This window comes from Dendronephthya gigantea, unplaced genomic scaffold (assembly GCF_004324835.1).
Source record: "Dendronephthya gigantea isolate DGI-Jeju-01 unplaced genomic scaffold, DenGig_1.0 000001F, whole genome shotgun sequence".
In the NCBI taxonomy this organism is placed as follows: Eukaryota; Metazoa; Cnidaria; class Anthozoa; order Malacalcyonacea; family Nephtheidae; genus Dendronephthya; species Dendronephthya gigantea.
The window spans coordinates 1,414,590-1,433,384 of NW_021163011.1; the positions used below are offsets into that span (position 1 = coordinate 1,414,590).

General features: G+C 37.2%; 1 protein-coding gene across 2 annotated transcripts in view; it reads left to right on the top strand.

The window, feature by feature from the left end:
* The first annotated feature begins 3,708 nt into the window (after positions 1-3,708).
* Positions 3,709-18,795, top strand: part of LOC114523476 (protein unc-80 homolog) — a 32,503-nt gene continuing 17,416 nt past the window's right edge. For both annotated transcript variants that reach the window (XM_028544415.1, XM_028544423.1), the window contains exons 1-16: positions 3,709-3,884; positions 7,257-7,311; positions 9,149-10,735; positions 11,607-11,969; positions 12,261-12,599; positions 13,297-13,639; positions 14,617-15,141; positions 15,421-15,782; positions 15,923-16,061; positions 16,329-16,437; positions 16,980-17,052; positions 17,123-17,384; positions 17,748-17,867; positions 18,021-18,121; positions 18,334-18,420; positions 18,653-18,739. In XM_028544415.1, the coding sequence (XP_028400216.1) occupies positions 3,796-3,884; positions 7,257-7,311; positions 9,149-10,735; positions 11,607-11,969; positions 12,261-12,599; positions 13,297-13,639; positions 14,617-15,141; positions 15,421-15,782; positions 15,923-16,061; positions 16,329-16,437; positions 16,980-17,052; positions 17,123-17,384; positions 17,748-17,867; positions 18,021-18,121; positions 18,334-18,420; positions 18,653-18,739 (4,641 nt within the window). In that variant the 5' untranslated portion in view covers positions 3,709-3,795. The remainder of the gene's footprint in view (positions 3,885-7,256; positions 7,312-9,148; positions 10,736-11,606; positions 11,970-12,260; positions 12,600-13,296; positions 13,640-14,616; positions 15,142-15,420; positions 15,783-15,922; positions 16,062-16,328; positions 16,438-16,979; positions 17,053-17,122; positions 17,385-17,747; positions 17,868-18,020; positions 18,122-18,333; positions 18,421-18,652; positions 18,740-18,795) is intronic.

Here is an 18,795-nt window from a genome sequence, read left to right on the forward strand (position 1 = left end):
GGAGTGTAGTCATGTTAAAGTGCAATGACCCATTGGGTCATTTCAGTTACAAAAAATGATTGAATACTTCTATTATTTTTTTTCCGGGTTTGAAGTGTGAGCTATGTGGGTTGAGGACTTGAGTACTATAAATTTCTCAGCAATGTCACGCAATAGTCTATTTTTCCCAATCATCGTGACAACAGGAGAAAATACAATATTATACTATAAATAAGGAATGTTTTTATTCTTACAATATTAAGGATATTTTCATGCGGTAAAACTGATGGAACATCCCATATTCATTGAAAAAAATATTCTTAATGGTAATATGGTCCGCGAATGTATGGCATTTAATATTTGTTTTATCGATATGACACAAAAATAGATATGTTATTATTTATCTTTATTATATGGCAAGCGTCACTTCCGGCGAAATGGAGCTCAGTGATTGGCTGAGAAGAATTTTCAGCGGTCCATTACTTTATCGTAATGGACCGGCACTTTCCTGTAATGGACCGGCACTTTCCCGTAATGGACCGGCGTTACCGGCGATTCATTACGAGATGAAAAACTTTTTCTGAATGAGAATTTCTGAATGAATAAGGCCCAAGTAAATGGTCAAGAAAAAATTTAATTGCTATTGAAATTAATAAGACGTCTCCAGACAGTTTAGGTAAACTAAATAATCAATATTTTGTTTTTGTTTTCATCAAATGCGTACCAGGCTAATAATACGAATTCGTGAATTTCTTGTTTGTTTCAAGTGCAAATACATGACTTATGCCATATAACTAGGTTACCTGCAAGGTAGGGATTGCTGCGGGCATTAAAAACAAATTGAACCAAATATCATATAAGAACAGGATTGGCAAAACTGTACAATTGTTAAAAAAATATTACAAAAGCGTTGAAATTTGTGAAATATGTGTCACACGATCACGTCGCAACTAATTTAACAAAGGACGTGTTAAGGTGAAATTTTTCTTGCAACTTAGAATTCTGCTTGTAATCAGTAAAGTCAATGAAGATATGCTATATGGATAACGCAAAACACGCGCTTTGGCATTTTACATTTCTCAAGAGTAGAGTTGTATTGCAAGTTGCAAAAAAATTGCATCGTGTAACAGGGCCTGAACTAAACTATAAAGTTAACAAAATCAGAATGTAAGTGACTCCTTCTGCAGGGCAATCCACCTTTGATGTATTCGGCGACCCTTCGGCATCGTCGTCTTGCCTTAAATAGTTCAAAGAATTGCTATACTCGTTTGCTGTATTTTCGTACATGGCAGTTTGCCAGACCCACTATGACGATGAAACACGAGGCTCAATGACAAAGATGTAAAAATAAACTTGGATTATCAAACTAAACTGTGGTCTAACAATAAGATAAAATAAGAAATACCATCAAGCGCAAAGGTGCAAATGAAATCGAAGATATAATCAGTTCCTTCAAAGAATTGCTACTCATTTACTGTATTTACATGCGGCAAGCGACAACGAAACACAAGCCGCAATGACAAATATGTAAAACATTTCGATAAACACTAAATTGCCGATTTTACTGAGCTTTTTACCCCTAGACCCTAGTAAACGTCACACTGAATTAAGCGCAGTACCGTAGTGCAAATGAAACCGAGAATAGCTACAAACAGTTTAATCAGTTCGAAAAAAATGAAATTCGAATACGGCAGACTGCCCAGGCACACTATGACAATGAAACACGAGGCGCAATGACAAAGATAAGGAAATAAACTTGGATTATCAACACTGAGTCAAAATAAGTCCAAACAGGCAAAACAATCAACAATATACTTAAAATACGATTTGATAGTCAATGCTGTATATCGCGCGTCGTACGATATGCTAAAAATCTAGACATCAATGCGCGAATATTTATATTGTTAATCAAAACAAATTACAGTAGAAATCAGGCAAAACGACAAACAACTGTCAACCTTATAATGAATGAAAACAAAGGCGAATGAAGAACAGAATGTATGTTAAATCTGGACTGGTACCTCTTCCAGACTTGGACGTTTGACTTTTAAGTTTTAATCCATATTGGTATTTAATCCATATCACTGAAACGTGAGATTAATTTGTGCACAACTGCGCATACAACCAGGCCTGATACAACTGCGTCACTGCGCACAACCACAATGCAACGCAACCCTAAAAATTTGCTTTTCACTGCCTACTACGCCAATTAGACTGCTGCTACGCTCGCTCGCTTCAGGCTCCCTCGCTCCGCAGCAATAAACTTTTTATCAACCTCACTTGCTCGGTCTTTACCGACAAAGATCGGACCTCGATCATTTTGTACAACCGTATATATAAGCAAATGTGCAATAGAAACTGACTATAGTCGCACGGTTAGACGGTTAAACCGTATAATGGAAAGTTCCATTGCACGGTCATAAAATCAATTGCATAATACCACGTGCCAAAAACAACCACTTCAGTTAGTTAAAAGACATAAAAAAGGTGTAAAATAAAGTGGAAACAATGCAGGAGATTCTTTTGCGAGAAACAGTGGCAGATTTAAAGTTAGTATAAACCATAACAATAATATATCACATTGGATTTACATCTGAAGATTGTAAAACATTCTTTGGAAATTCATAACCGATAGGTCCGATAGCATGCTACTAACGTTGGTCCGCAACTGCGGAGGGAAATGTATTCCACAACTTTTTTGTGTGTGTATTCCGTATGAAGTTCCGTATGAAGTCGTTCTAAAAAGTGTTCTTCGAGATGCTTAATTGTCTTACAAAGGCTCGTTATCGCTTCCGTTTCAACTGCAAACCCTATAAGGAGGTGCCGGCGGTTTCCGAGACTGGTGAGCTCTGTTTTCTGGCCAAATTAAAGGCATGCAACTGAAATGTGCTAGAGCACATGCCGATTTAATTAAACCAAAAGTAACAAATTATAAATTGTTACAACGTTCGTATTTTAGTACAGCACAGAAAAGGTGGGGTGATAAAGAACGCCACACAATCATAACTACATAGAAATTATCTTAGCTCACAACCTAGAGGGAATGAAAACTTCCGAAATTGCTTCGACGAAGCCAGATATAAAATGACTTTGAACTTTTCGGATCGCTTTATATAGGTATCGGGAATATTGCTTAACTGTAGCAAAGTGCGAATAGCCTTGAACTTTCTATTTCCGCCTGGAATAAATCAGGAGAGCACGTTCTCCAAAAAGGTAACAACTAACAAAGTTTCACTGTACTCAAAGTCTAGAATGGCCAGTTTACAAACGAGTTTCCCTCCATTGTTCTACGCGTTGGCTACCTTATATAGCTATAACGTTATCTACAAATAAACTAATAATAATGCACGCAAGCAATAAACCTATTATTCGCTGCGGCAAATAACTTCTTTATTGAAATGGAATACCTCCATTTATTTTGTGATGAGGAGGTCGCCGTGTTCTGTGGGCGTGCGTAATACTAATCAACAATCTTAACTCTAATCAGCCCAAAACTTTGATCTTGATCCAAATCCCAAACACACATACACGCACGTAAATGAATTATATTCAACAAGCAATATAACCCAATACGGCAATACCACTCCGAAGCTAACCACCTTCACCTTGTGAGTAAGACGGAGGCTTTTTTGGCAAGTCCCTCCATTTCGCACATCCGAGTCATTTCTAACATAATGAATGGGTTTCCTATGTTTATGTGAAAATTAAACCCAAAATGACAAATAATTAAAAATTAGCACAACAAATACCTTAATAGATTACGGATCTGTCGATGTGTGTTCTCGCATCTTTATAGACGATCTCGCTCGCTAGACCATGCAAAAGCAACTTGTCAGCAAGGTTGTGGAAAGTGAACGAATTGAAGTTCCTTTGGCTATACAGACGTATCTTTGGGGACAAACGAGGTATGCCGCAGGGAACGGGATCGTATAGCTTAACTTCTTAGACTCCGATATATTAGAGTTATTTTTGTTTGCTATATATACATACTACATCGTCCACTTTTACGAAGCATCGGGGACGTATTTCTGTTTAGATTATTAATAGTTTCTAATTTGTAACATTATATTAAATGTGTTTGGAAGTCCATTCAGGTAAATACTGATATTACCGGTATTAAATAGGCGAACTTTCAATAATTTAAGTGAGCATCCCACTAAAACATCTGTCGTTCGAAATGATAATTCTGCCCGCAAGCAAGTACTCCGTAGTCGATTACGAGCTTAGTTTTGTTCGATATAATGTAGCATTATTCCGCAAATCTAATTTGTTACAAATTTCGGTAGTAAGCCTGTACGGGCTTAAGGACATTTCAATTCTTTGTTTACATGTTGGCTAGCCCGCCTAGCCGCTTGTTTTGAAGATTCAGGAATACGGAGGCCGGTTGCTCACAGGCCTGTTTATAGATTGATAAAGGAGTAGATATAACATACAAGTCAAAATTACATAAATTATTATTAATTTCACACATTTTGTGAGTTACTGAACAATCTTATTCCCAAATATATATTTAGTTATAAATGCTACTCATGTATATACATATAGGTTTATAGCGAGGTTGCTTGATGTATATATATGTATAATGTATTATGATCGATATCGATGCTTGATAACTTATCCAGCATCTAGGCTAGTGGGGCTTCGAACAACAACAGCCAGATAAAAATTTTCCTATTTTACTTTAATACCTGACCACGACATTTCATTTACTTTTACAAATATAAGACGAACTATCGAGTAGAGGAGCCATGAACATTAGTTCACAGAAAATTGCATATTAAAGTTCCACGTGCCTATTTAGATACGATCACTTTCAAAATTGCTTGTTTGAAAACGAACAGTTACGTATAATAAATAGCCCGAATGTACGATATAGGACTAAATTATAGGGTGTTACACCAAATGTCAATGCTCTCTAATGTCAAACTTGTCATATGCTGAACACAAGTTAACAGCTGAATACAGATGGTATTAAAATTAAAAGTTGCATACTAACACATAATAAAGTTCCTCATTCTTTGCTCTACTTTCTCTCATATGTGAATTAAGGAGTCAGTTAAATGTCTATTATATAAATTAAACAGTAAGAAATTTATAATTCAAGAAACTGTACATAAGCATTGTGCATGTATACATTTAAATTACAGCATGGATGAAAATATATATTATGTACAATTACAAGAACTATTGAACATTATTAATTACAAGATTAGTAAATAGTAAACAGGAATCACTCGCCTCCAGCTAAGGCATTGTGTTAGATGTTACCCTTATATATTACTGCCTTAGATCCTACACTAACCATATCTTCTCTTGTGGGTGCAGATTATGGGGTTAACCCACTTTTTTGTGAAGCAAAATAGCCTAATTTAAGAAATGATCTGACATGAAGGGTTGACGTATATAGGCACAAAGCTTTTTTACCTAGTCTTTTCGTTTCGTTCCTGCATAGTGTGGGGTGCAAAAGTATATTTTGTTCTGCCAAACTAATGTTTGTGTTCAAGTAAGTAGCAAAATTACTAAAGTTATTTGTGGCTTAGCAAAGAGCCACTGCCAGGGACTTTAGTGCAAGCAGGCCTAGGAACCCTACCTTTCCACAATAATTCTCTTATAATTAATTTGGCATTAAATTGTGATGAATTACAGTATAACTGGTGCTGTGCATGTAGGTACTTGATACGTTCCAAAATTTCCAGCCCTCAATCTGTGCCCAGGTCTAATAGAAGTATTAATCACCTCAGTTGTAGTATGTTGTAACTAATAATAATATTAAAGTGAAAGGCAAGTCCATTCTGCACATTGGGTCTGCTCATAATACCAATGTTGGGGTCTACTGATCTCAAAATTACCCATAATTCAGATGTTTTGATTTTTCCTGTACATTAATTTAGTTTAGAACTTAATTTAGAACTTAATTAACTTATTCATTTAGAAGCATAACAAACTTAACAAGCATACCGTAACAAACATAATGTTAGATTTAGAAGTATAATTTAAAGATTCATATATAATTTACACTGTAGATTTATAAATTAGAATTATAAGTACATTAACAAACAGACATGATTTAATTCATGTTAACCAAATTAAAATTTGATTTATATCAAACAAGAAGTTAAAAATTGTTAATATAACTTTTCAAAAACTTTTTTTTTACTTTTGTTAAGTTCTTTACCAAAGATTTTAAAGGATCATAAATTAGAAATAGATGAATTGAAATAGCTGTACCCCTCTCCTATTTAGAGCAATTAACACATATTTTCAGCAGTGTAAGGTTATTATGGAATGCAATTCAGTTTCTGCATGTAATAAATTAAGTAAACACGAATAGTAGTGAAATACGTCAGTTTTTGTATAGCATTTGTTCTTGCGTAGCTATTGGATGATTGACTTCCTAGACATCATAGGCATAAGGTCCTTTATCATGAACAACTCTACTCTCTAGCTCTCAAATTCATCTATAAATATGTTCACATTTCTATAATGCTTTGAGTGCTGCGAAAAGTTTTAAATACTTACCTAGTATACCTACACCGTCCGTAGCAATAGCATCACTCACCCTGTCAAAAAACTGTCTATATGCACATGTTTTCTTTCAGCTCTAATAATGTCTTCAGGATTGTTCTAAATGTTCTTACCAGCAGCGTGGATCTTGATGACTAATTTACCGATCTGCGCAAAAAACAGTAATGTTTTGCGTACCCCAATTCAATTAAGGTTTTCAAAGTATGCAGTGTGCATGTAAATAACGTCTTGCTCTTTTTGCCAGTGTTGCCTGATGAAATTTCAAAATATTCATGTTCGCTTACGTCAAAAATTCACAAAAATGACAAAAAGTTCATATATCTAAATTTTAAGATCGGAAAGTATCGAAAAACGTCGGAATATCGTCGGAAATTATTGGAGACTATCGAGATTGACCACGGAGATTGACCCACTGGATTGACCGGATTCACCGCAATTCTCCCAAAGATGATAAATACCAAATAAAAACGAGAAACAACTCTTTTTAAAAACATGAGAAACAACTCTTTTTACCAATTTTAAAAAGTTTATAAAAAGTTCACAAATCTTTCAAGTTCATAAAAAGTTCATAAAGAGAACAAAAGTTCACAAATTTGTGAACTTTGTTCACGATCTGGCAACGCTGCTTTTGCCTTTAAATTATGGGGAAATTAATTCAAAGAATTCTAATTTGCTTTTTTTGTTAGAAAGCATGTAATGTGATTGTTTATATCATCCTTACATCCTCTTACATGTATATTTATGTTTTTTAGTTTCTTTCTGAAGCCGAATTTACACGAAAAAAGGGCATACGAGCATGTGTGTGTGGTAAGTGTGAAGCACGATATTACCTATTATTATATACCACTTGTCAAAGTTTGGTGTTCGTAGCATTTCATTGGTCGAGAGCGAATCACGCGAGAGTGACGAAATTTTGATGTCGCCAGCGCGGCCCCCTGCAGAGTGAGATAACGTGTAATCTCATGGGAAATAACAACTTTAATTATCCATCGTCTGTAATCACTGTCAAATACTTCAATTTGATTGGTTTACAGGAGTGCGATTAATCATTAATCGCACTCTTGGTGAGCTGTAATCGCACTCTTGTTCACAGCCAATGAAATTCAGCATAGCTTTACAAGTAGCCAATCAGCATTCAGGATACAAAATAAGAATTTGTTTTTTTTGGGGCGCGAAATTTTTAAAAATTGAGGAATTTGACAATGATTTTGAAAATTTTGACCTTTTAAATTATATATTTGCTGAAGAAAATGACCAGAATTTTTGATTACAGAAGATGGATAATTAATAAGTAATAGAACGAATTAAGTCGTGCAATTAATGCCAAATCATACTCGTGCTTAACAAATCAACCTCCCGCTGCGCGGTCGGTTGATTTTGTAATCACTCGTATGATTTTGGCATTAATTGCACTCCTATTCGTTCTATTACCATTATTAATCGTGCGACCTTTAGACTGTTTATCCATTTGAAATTAGGTATTTTATGAATGGATACTTCGTTGTTTACCTTGTAGGTTGGTTTTTCTTTGACAAGTGGTATATAATAAAAAACTTATTTACCGATAACTCAGAAAACATTAAGTTTTGTGGACCATCGATATTCGGCTTCGCCTCGTGAAATATCGACAGGTCTCGCGTCCACAAAACATAATGTTTCCTTCGTTCGCAGTAAATAAGTGTTAATTAGTCCACTATTTATAACAGTAGATTTTGCCAATTGTACCGTTATAAATAGTTTTATTCTTTTATTCCTTTTTAAAAGGTTTTGGAGACAAAGTGTTCGTAGAAATATTTTGGTTAAATTCAATATTATCAATACATGTTTTTGGTGTTGTACTGTAATTAATTAATGTGACTAAAGAGTTCAATCAACAATATTTTGCTTATGCATGCAGTTATAAATCATTAGGCTAAAAATAATCTAATGTAATATGCACTGATTAAAAATAGTAGATCTAGTTTTATTATTTTTTTTAACCATACGTTATTTTTCTAACCATACGTTATTTTTCTAACATTTATATTCCCAGTCGTCACAAATTAAAAAATTACTATCATTAGATCTTCAACAATGTCGATCAGCGATTAAAAAACTTATTTAAGATCGAGTAACCTGCTGTTTTTGATATTCATAGCATGATTCAATTGATCAATAAATTAATTGATTATCTACCTTCTGTAATCTTTGGCAAATGCTGCAGTTTCATTGGCCTAAAGGAATGCGATTTGAGCGTTGATTGCACCCTTTGCGGCGAGTTGTAATTGCATTATTGCTCATAGCAAATCGATATCACTACTCAGGATACAAAATATGCATTTTAAATTCCAAATTGTACTATTTACCAAGCATTGTTGCCATAAAATTTAACAATTATATTGAATTTGAAGGTATATAATTAGTAAGTGAGAAAATATATAATTATAATTAGTAAGTGATAAAACGAATTAAGTCATGCAATTAATGCCACAATCTGACAATCATACTCGTGGTTAACAAATCAACTCCCCGCTACGCGGTCGATTGATTTTGTGAACACTCGTATGATTTTGGCCCTTCTTATTCGCCGTTCTATCACCATTATTGATTAATTAATCTCTTTATTTATTCATTCGTTCACTCACACATTCACTCTTTGGTTTAGGCATTCGAGAAAATCATTTGCGAGAACCGAGTTGGCGATCTACCACCGAATCTGTCGCGTTCAATGAACACAATTCCAAGATGGCATTTCGTTCAAGGCGCTCTACCCTTTGTTCTTCACTGTTGTGCCGCCTTGCTCTCTAATCGGGCAGTGCATGGCAACACGGAAGAAAGATTATCCGTCGCTGAAACAAAGCTTCTGTACACTTTGCATTGGATATTGATAAAAGCTCCCGATGAAGTTGAAGGCTACTCAGGGAAGCTATATCCCTTAAATGTTGCGGAGCTTTTTGTTCAATCTGTGGTGCCTTACGTGAACTTTATTCAGCCGCAAGACCTCACATTCAGACTTCAAGAAGGGTTGGAACTTTGGGAAGCTCTTTGGAGTTTCCGCGCACCTCCTTTGAAATGCTTTGTCGCACCAGTTGTTTTTGAAAAGCCAGACGGAGATAAAGCGAGTAATTCTACGAGAAATGGCTTTCCTGTCGAGCTTCAAGCGACCTTTTTTGACCTTGCTGTATTAAAGTGTCTTATGTTGCCTGATTGGCACGAAGAGGGACGTATATGGGGGCTGAAGTATGTTTTAAAATATCTAGAAACTGAGGAAAATTACTTACAGGAACAATCCAAAAGAACTAGCTCAAGTTCAACAGCTGACCCGGAAACAGAGGCCAGTGCGAGCAAGAAAGTCACCAAGCCTGTGCAAGCTCAGGCAACAGCGGCTAACGTTGAAAAACTGAAGCGATTCTATGGTTTGAATACTTCGCCGGATGCAGAAAGCTTGAGACACAGCGTTAAAGATGGTAATCGTCTTCGTCAAATTAGTAATTCGTCTTCGTCTTCTTTGCTTGACGCTCTCACGAGCCTTTCCAACCTCAAGTTACCTCCTGAACTGGAGGAAAACAAGACAGAGGTGGCGAACGGAGCGAAAGATTTGTTGGATGACAATGGGTCGCTGAAGAAGGCGGTGTTTCTAGATGTCGTGTGTCAGATTGCAAGTCAAAGTTCGAACGCGCGCGTTTGTGACTTGGTCCTGTCGGTACTGGAATATATTCTGGATAAGCATGTTTTGAAAAAAAAGGCGCCGAAGAAAGACTTGTCCGACAATGGTGCATCCGACAAGGAGCACCCAGAGACCAGCACCCCGATCTCCAAGAATAATAACGAGAGCGTTGTGGGAAAGTTTTCGTTCCTTCTGTCCTTTAAGAAAGCTGTCGTGTGTGTTATCAATGTAGTATGTGCTCTTGGTTGTTCCTATGGCTGTGGTAAGGGGATCAGGGGAGTAATTGGCAAGAATCTTAGAGCTAAAACAATGGCGATGTTATCGAAGCTGCATGATATGGATAAAGACAACTTCAAGACGTTGCTGTGTAGCTATATTGAGGATGAAGATGTGGAAGTCGTGACCAATTTTCTGCACGCGTTGCTTGGCTTCTGTACCATGACTCTGGAATCTAAGTCAACCCAAAAGAACATGTCCGACCATTTCAAAGAGAAGTCTGGCATACTTGGTGTTATAATAGACAGTGTATTTGCCCCTTACATAGCACGATTACTGGAATTCAACTTGGAGGAGATATCTAATGTGGTGAGTACGTGCCTTATGCTTTAAGATAAAAAAATGACCGAACGATACTTCAGTGTGGAGTGAAGAGGATCCGGAGAAGTACAGTATTACCCAACCTTAAGTACAACGGGTGCTACTCTGAGTTACCAAACAGGCTGCAGGCTAAAAAATATCTTGACCACGATAGGAATCGAGCCCTTTGGTTAGAATTGGGCTAGCAAACCAAAGGTCGCGGCTTTAAGCTAATTTTTCATCTTGCCCGGTTGGTAAGTAAGAGTAAACCATCACAGTATTAATTCACTTGAGTCGTGCACGAAATCATTATAACAAACATGGATTGCATGTATTTGCCTTTCTTTCTTGCCTCTACCAAATATTGTTGAACTAGTATTTGACTTTTGGATGTTATGGTGTTCTAATTAATCGATATATGTTGAATTATTTAATTAACGAGAGAAGCAAAAAGTATTCCGGTTGAGGGTATATTTGGATATGGTGTTACGCAACTTGCTTCAATGTTTACGACTACCGTTTTCTCCCGTCGTATTTTAGCCATAAAGTCTAAACGTAAATTATTTTAAAAAGTAAACGTCTATATGGCACACGTACCGGGGTATCTACTCATTGTTAGTGACAATAGATATCTAAGACCAACCATGCATGAGCTTAAATTCTGAGGTCCTATCTTCTTCGAGCGCTTTTATAAAAACTCTGCACGGTCCAGGGTGATGTATGCATTAGACTAGTAAACTTTTGTAATTAATAGTCATTCATTATACATCCGGGAAAGTACGATTATTTAAATCATGCAATCAAAAACCTTACTATATGTCCATTATATAAATTTTCCCCAGGCAAACAGGAAGACGTACTAAAGTCCTTGTTTTTGTAGACCCTCTACGGGCAAGTACGACAGTTGACAAAGTACGTAAAAGAATACGCTGGTGGAACGTTCTTCCGTGTTGTGTTCAGAGGTTTACTGAAAGCTCCTGGAAAACAGCAAAAACGGCTGCTAGACCCGTATCCCGAAGTTAAACCACGAGCTTCAGTGTCTGCAACTGACGGCGATGCAGGAACTTTGCCAAGAACTTTGCCAAGGACACCCGGTTCCGCCGAGAAAGTAGTCACGCCTAAAAATCAAAGAAAACATTTCTTTTCGAAGTTCTCAAAGAGTGTAAGCTCAGCAGATGGTAGTCCCGTTGGAAATCAAGAAGTCGGCTTTGACGGATCCACAACTCCAGTGTCAAAAAGAAAGGTTTGGGTTGTATTTCTACAGTTCTACTAATGCATGTCGTGTATTCCGTTAACTGGTATATTCGACCTTCACTAATTTTTATTACTAAAGTCGCGTATACCATACACCGTTGTATTCGACCTTTTCTAACTATTTATGTCGAGTTATACCTGTGTTACGGTATGCTCATATACCTGTGTTATACCGGTATTACGAATAAGATTTGAAGATCAGCAACAGGTAGTCTAAAAGTGATTCTTGAAACACGTGCTGCATGTATTGGACGCACATTTGTTATATTTGTTTAAATAGGCTATGAAGCGTATGAAAAAGGGGAGTTCTGGTGAAGAATCATTTTCTGTTGATGACGACATCCCCCCCGTCGGTTCTTTGGACAGAAAGAGAAGTCTGATGAAGAAATTCTTCAAAAACCGTAAAAAGGCAGACGAAATTTTTAGCATTGATCTGCGGAAAACTGGAGTAGCTTCTTTGACATCGTTTCGCGAAAAACGTGGCCGTATTGAGTACACGTCAATCCCGGTGAACGTTCAGGAGACACGTGATGGTATGATGATGTTTTCTATGCTGTTGGAGTCTTGTTTGCCGGGCAGTGTTCCTGATTCAAATATTGTGGCTGGAATCTTGGAATTGGTATGAATAAATGCAGTGCGCAGCGTTTAGTCTTTGCATGACATTTACGCCTGTATTCTAAAAGCTCACTCACACTCAAACTCATTGAGTGGGAGATCTTAATCTTCTCATAACGTTTCAATGGCGGTATTTTCAGCCGAACAGGGGCTTGATTTCAGTGATTTACCTTATATCTTTTCATCTATTGAGAGAAAACTTTCTCATTGATCAGCATTAACAAAATTTATATGTCACACTCAATGAGTGTGAGTGTGAGTGAGCTTTTTGAATACGGGCCTTAGTCTAGTTTAAGATCGCTACTATGAAAGTCGAATTTATATGCAAATTGTATAAGACCATGTGACATTATAACTGCTAATTTGAGGCACATGACTTCTTAAAGTCGGCGAAACACGTGCAAATTAGTACTGCACGCCCCCGCTAAAAAAATACATGCACACATTAAGTAAATTATTTAACTCCTCGATAGTTAATCTAAGAATAATAAAGTATGTTGCCTTCGTATAAAGCAAAACAATGAAATGATATTAATATCGTAATACTTTATGTACACTCATCCAAGTATCGGTGGCGTAGCTTGGCCTCCTGACGATTTAGTGCCACTTTTAAGGCTGTATATATTTGAATAAATTGTGTAGGCTGACTAAAATGTAAAAGATTCTTATGTAGTAATGTTCGTTCTTTTTACGTTTTCTAGAAAGCACCAGCTATAGCCAGAGGTGCTTTATTGATAGAATGCGCCCATTTCGTCCATCGCTGCAACAAAGGTGAGTGGCCGTCATGGTTGTTGAGCAGCCACCCGACCACTCGTCGTGGCAAAGGAGGATTTGGAGCTCTCGTAAGGAACGCGATTGCGGTCAGTCGACGAAATGTCCGCATTAAACACGAAGCGGGTCTGTTGTTCTATAAATGGGCTGTCGCTATTGGCAAAAGGCTGGAGCAAATCGAATCGAGGCCTGTAACTGAACCAGATTCAAACAAAGAGACTAAAGATGTAACGGATAATACTAGACAGCTTGAAGAAGATTTTCTCGACGAAGGTTAGCGCTATATCATTATAAAATGTGCACCTTATGGCCACAAAAGTTGTGATGGTTATTTTTTATTTTCTGTTGAGGGGACACTGTTCCTTCCTTTAGCTTAATGGATCGAAACGGATGTATAGGCCAATGTCATGCATCTCCCATACCAATGTCAGTGGTTTCCACGAGTAGATAAACCTCGAATACTAATTATACATTCAAAATCTCCTCCAATCTCCTGGTATATAAATGCCTCCCTGATGCGAGAATGTTTTGCGATTGGTTTCCTGAATTCAACACAGCCGTCTTTTAGCAATTTATTATGATACTGTACGTTCTTTGCAAAAGGCGAGTTCAACCAACCAATCACAAAGACTGTTCGTATATGTACTGTACTTGTAGTCTTGTATAGGTACAAACCTTTTTACAAAATTAGTATATTCAACCTCATTTGCAGGATTTTCAGTCGATTGGTACCTTGTAAGCATAATCTCGTCCCCCACAACGCGAATTGCCATATATATATATATATATATATATATATATATATATATATATATATATATATATATATATATATATATATATATAATAAATATATATATATATATATATATATATATATATATATATATATATATATACCGAGAAAAAAAATCTCTGCAAAATCAGTATCAATGAGTGCTTTCTTAATATCTTTAGCACACTTTATTCATTTGTTTCTGGCAGCTGAGAAATTAGGCGACAAAAGTTGGGAATCCTCTTCTGTGCATATAGCCATGCCGGCAAAACTGAAAATACTTTAAAATCGACCTTAATTTTTAAACTACAAATGCGTTTAGGCTACGTTGGTCACGAAAATTTGATTTTTGGAAACACAGTCTACTTACTACTCCAAGTCAAGCACTTTCCGGACGATTAGATCATCTGGAATAAACATGCATGTCTGTTCGTGCGGCTGTATTTTCTGAACTATTTTTTTCATACATGTACAGGTACCCTGGACGAGGAGACGAGAAAATGTCCGCACGCTTTAAAAATGGTGGCGTGCCAACTACTTCTGGAGATAACGGCGTTTCTGCGAGAAAGCCACAGCTCTTTGGCGAAGAAGGCCGAAAACCAGAGGATGAGAAACAAAAGTATCGCTTTCTCGAGACAGAATAGACGAATGACCCAGAAGATATCGGTATTTGGTAATGAGCATCGAGATGCGGTGACAAGTGGTCCAGCTGAAAGACTTCGCCAGGGCAACCCCTCTATGCTATCCCCTGTTATGAGTTTACTGGTACCGACTGTCCAGATCCAGGAGGGGGAGTCTGAGAAAAAAATGTCGGCACCTGTTATCAAAGTTGACGGCGAACCATCAGGGACGGAAAACGAAGAAGCTTTGAAGATTCCTAGGAAACGGTTCAGTGCGTTGTTCTCAAATTCCGAGAAAAGGAGAAAGCTTTTAAAACCAGAAACGACTGAGCGAAAGAGCGCTACATCCGCTTCAAGAATATATAAAAAGTCCCCGAAAAGTAAGTGATTGTATTGTATTGTACTGTACTGTGCCGTTCCTTGCGGTACCGTGCCGCGTCGTACTCTTTACGATCCTGTTTGCTGTACTATGTTGTGCTGTGCTGTACTGTGCTGTTAAATATAATATTATATTTTGTAACATTAAAAACAATATAGCAGCTGCTTCTAAATCGCAATTTACAGTCGCAAGTTATATTTCTGCCACGAATTTTGGTTTATAAAGTTCATCATGCAGGCAAAGCTAATGTCAAGTGAGGGTGTTTGTTGATGTTTTGTAGTACATAAAACTTCTGGTCACGTGACGAGTGATGCGTCAGATAACAGCGATAATGAAGAAGAGGAGGTCACCAAATTTCCTTGGCTCAAAGCGGTCGCATTGGTCAGTGGGTCGACGAATTTTCTTTGCGACCACCGCGACGTGTGCGCGCCTGGCTGCATTAGACGACAGACGCAGAGCTGCACTAAGTTTATGTCGGCTTTAAAGACTATTTACTCCAAACCTGTTAGCCAGTTGACAAGCAATACCAGCAAGAAACTGGAAGGGGATAAAGGCAGGCAGTGCAAGTTAAGCACTAAAGAATTAACAATCAAACAGAAAGAGGAACGAGATAAGATAATGATAACATATGTGAGCGAAAAGGTAAGATTTATGAAAAAATCATATTGTATGGGATGCCTTCACTTACATCACGATATATTTTTTTCTCTCTGTCTTGTATAAATCCTGATGCATACATGAGGAATTTATGATTTAAAGACGTTCCATTTTTTATTGTATAGGTCCGAAATTTGTTCAACTGCCCGATGTCTGTAATTATCAAAGGTGCTGTGGTGATGGAGCCATCTTTGATGTTGGATATCATTCCCTTAGCTTGGGAACTCCTGTTAAATCCGCTCGAGGAACTGGTATCGACTGCAGGTGTGTATATCAGTCCAGGCTAGCTATCGCTTAATTAAGTTTAAACTTATAGTGTGCAATTAGGGTAGAGATGTAACTCGTACACGAGCCTATACACGAGCCTCGTAAGCTTTACATGAATGATTGCGAGCAAGTGTTCAAAGGAATCACACAACGCAAGAAATGCAGAACTGCATTCTTGTGTTTAATAATTACACAACATTTACAACGACAAAACCATGCGATTCACAATGGCGTTTTTCGTTTTATATACTTCTTTTGTGACAGCGGCAATTTTCCTGATCGCGAGTTTGCATCTGAGAGATGTTGTCGAGAAGATGCTTCAAACTGAACTGACATGCAACAGCTGTGAGCACAAAGTGATGTCTTTGATGAGGTAGGGTGCGAGAAACGTTAACCGTTTGAGATGCCTTGCCAAGAATGCCACAAATATCTGGAGGATATAAAAAGTTTATTTAAAGTGGAACATATAAAGAGGAGCATGCTTTTCTAAACTTGTATATTATACAACGTTGTCAGGGACAGGACTTGCATGCTGCATGCTTTGATGCCCAGTTATTTGAAGACGCTGCCACGCTTGGTTATAGATTGGAACGTATCTACCAATAACATTGTTCTTTTTTAATAGCCATATTACGCTGGCTAGAAGAGAATCATGCAAGAGAATTCTTTTATTAGGTTTTCATGTAAACTTTATAAATTTGTTTACAATTCGCATTTGCAACCTTTTTTTTGTGCGCATTAGAAATGCAGGATAAGTTACATTAAAGTGCTATAGCTGGCTTAATTGATAGGGATGATAATGTGTTGATTACCAGTCAAGATTGGAAAAATAAATATTGTGGTTTTGTAATACGAATTTACAACTACTTATATGTCTTTTAAATGCTGGCTCTCCTCAGGTAATGTTTCTTTTAGATATGGTGTTTTATGGCGCAGCAGATATCACGTCTGGCCTCGTATGGAAGCTGGTGCGAAATACGTGTTAAGGGTTAGGATGAAATTATTCTCGATTCGTGCCTACAGAATTTGTTCTTACATCATGCATGTTAATTGTTTAGATCCCTCTCCCAAAGCTTGATTTCACATTACCGTCGCCTCCTGTTGGCTCGTGTGCACCCTCTGTACCCGATTGTCCTTGGGATCCTACGGCATCCATTCATATCACGAAAAACGAACCTGAGTTAACAGAAGAAGACAAACAAAAGGACGAGGAAGAAGCGTCGAAATTGAACGAAGAAAAGAAAAAGCAGAGAACGTATTATAGCTTTACAAATACCTCTGTCTCCCTCGAAGCTTCAACTCCGGCTGAGCCCGAAGAGGGTATGTTTTACAAAGATATGTGCACAATCCAATTTTGTTTGGATCCAATTCATGTCTGATGGATATTTCATTATAATCTGTTGACTTGCAATGGATATAGAAAGCAAATTAAGTTAATTCATAGTACAACTTTATCAATACCGACTACACTCCATTCGTCAGAAATGAATTGGATACGACAAGGTTGGATCACAGACCGTTAAGTTAAATGCTGGTTTCACCAAAACCTTATCCTACCAAAACGGATCGAGTTTTGTTTAGTATTTTTTCTGCTAGATTAGGCATGTCGATGAACGTGAATTTATATATACAAACAAGCCCTTGGTTTATCGAGAAATGATTAAACTCCATTCCTTCTTACAGGTAGTGATGTCGTAGCTCAACCTGTCACAACGGATTTCTGGCCACCGGCCATGTCGACTGCCATCCCTCGTATCATCGGACTTCTTGACGATTCATCCGTGACATCAACTCAAACAGCAGGTGAGATAAAGCTTAACTTGCCAATGACAAACCGAAAGTTACGTTGTTACGATGGTTCTCTATCAGACCTGTATATACCTATCAAAGACCTGTATATTATACGAAGAGTCCATTATTAGATATTTAGCTATTATTATTATTTGCATTACGTAGTGTCCGAGGTCGCAAAGAATACGGTATGGGGATGTTTAGTTGATGATCCAACCTTGTTCTTCAGAACTTTTTTTGAAGAAATAACAAAGCCAAGCAAACAGGTTTGAATTATCTGCTCATATGATCACGTAGCTTGCAGGAGGTAACAATTTTATTCAAATTCTGATTTCCCTAACATTTTCTAACATTTTAACTATCATATTTTTCCATCATGTTAGTTATATCTAGCTGGAACAGTTGCCTGACAGTTTTTATTTCATTACTTGCTGCCAAATTTGATGACATATTGACATCATGTTCGTTTCCTATATAGAAAGAGCTGGTGTTTCTTTTGAACAAGTTGTTAGTGCACATTCCAACGCTTCCTCCAAATGCTGGTGTTATATTATTCAACCACCTGGTAAGTGAAGTACTACCCTCTAAATTATAGAATGTCATTTACACTAGTACAGGTATACACATGCAGCCTTACTTTTTAGCAGTTTTGTGGGTTATCGTTGTTATACTTGAGGCGTTCAATATTAATCAGGATTACGATTCATTGTAATAAAGTTTATAGAGCTAAAAAAAAGGTCATCGTCAATAACCCATGATTTTAATCATATTGTTCAAAATCAAGTTCCCTTTTGCAGGTGGGCGTGGTTCTGTTCTATTCACGTCGATGTCAGCCATGCTCTGAGGACGCTATTGCTCTCATTCTTTCCTCATTGCTCTGGAAGGTATTTGCATGCCTGGGCGTAAAGTCTCTTTAATAAAACATTCGCTGTTAGGAATT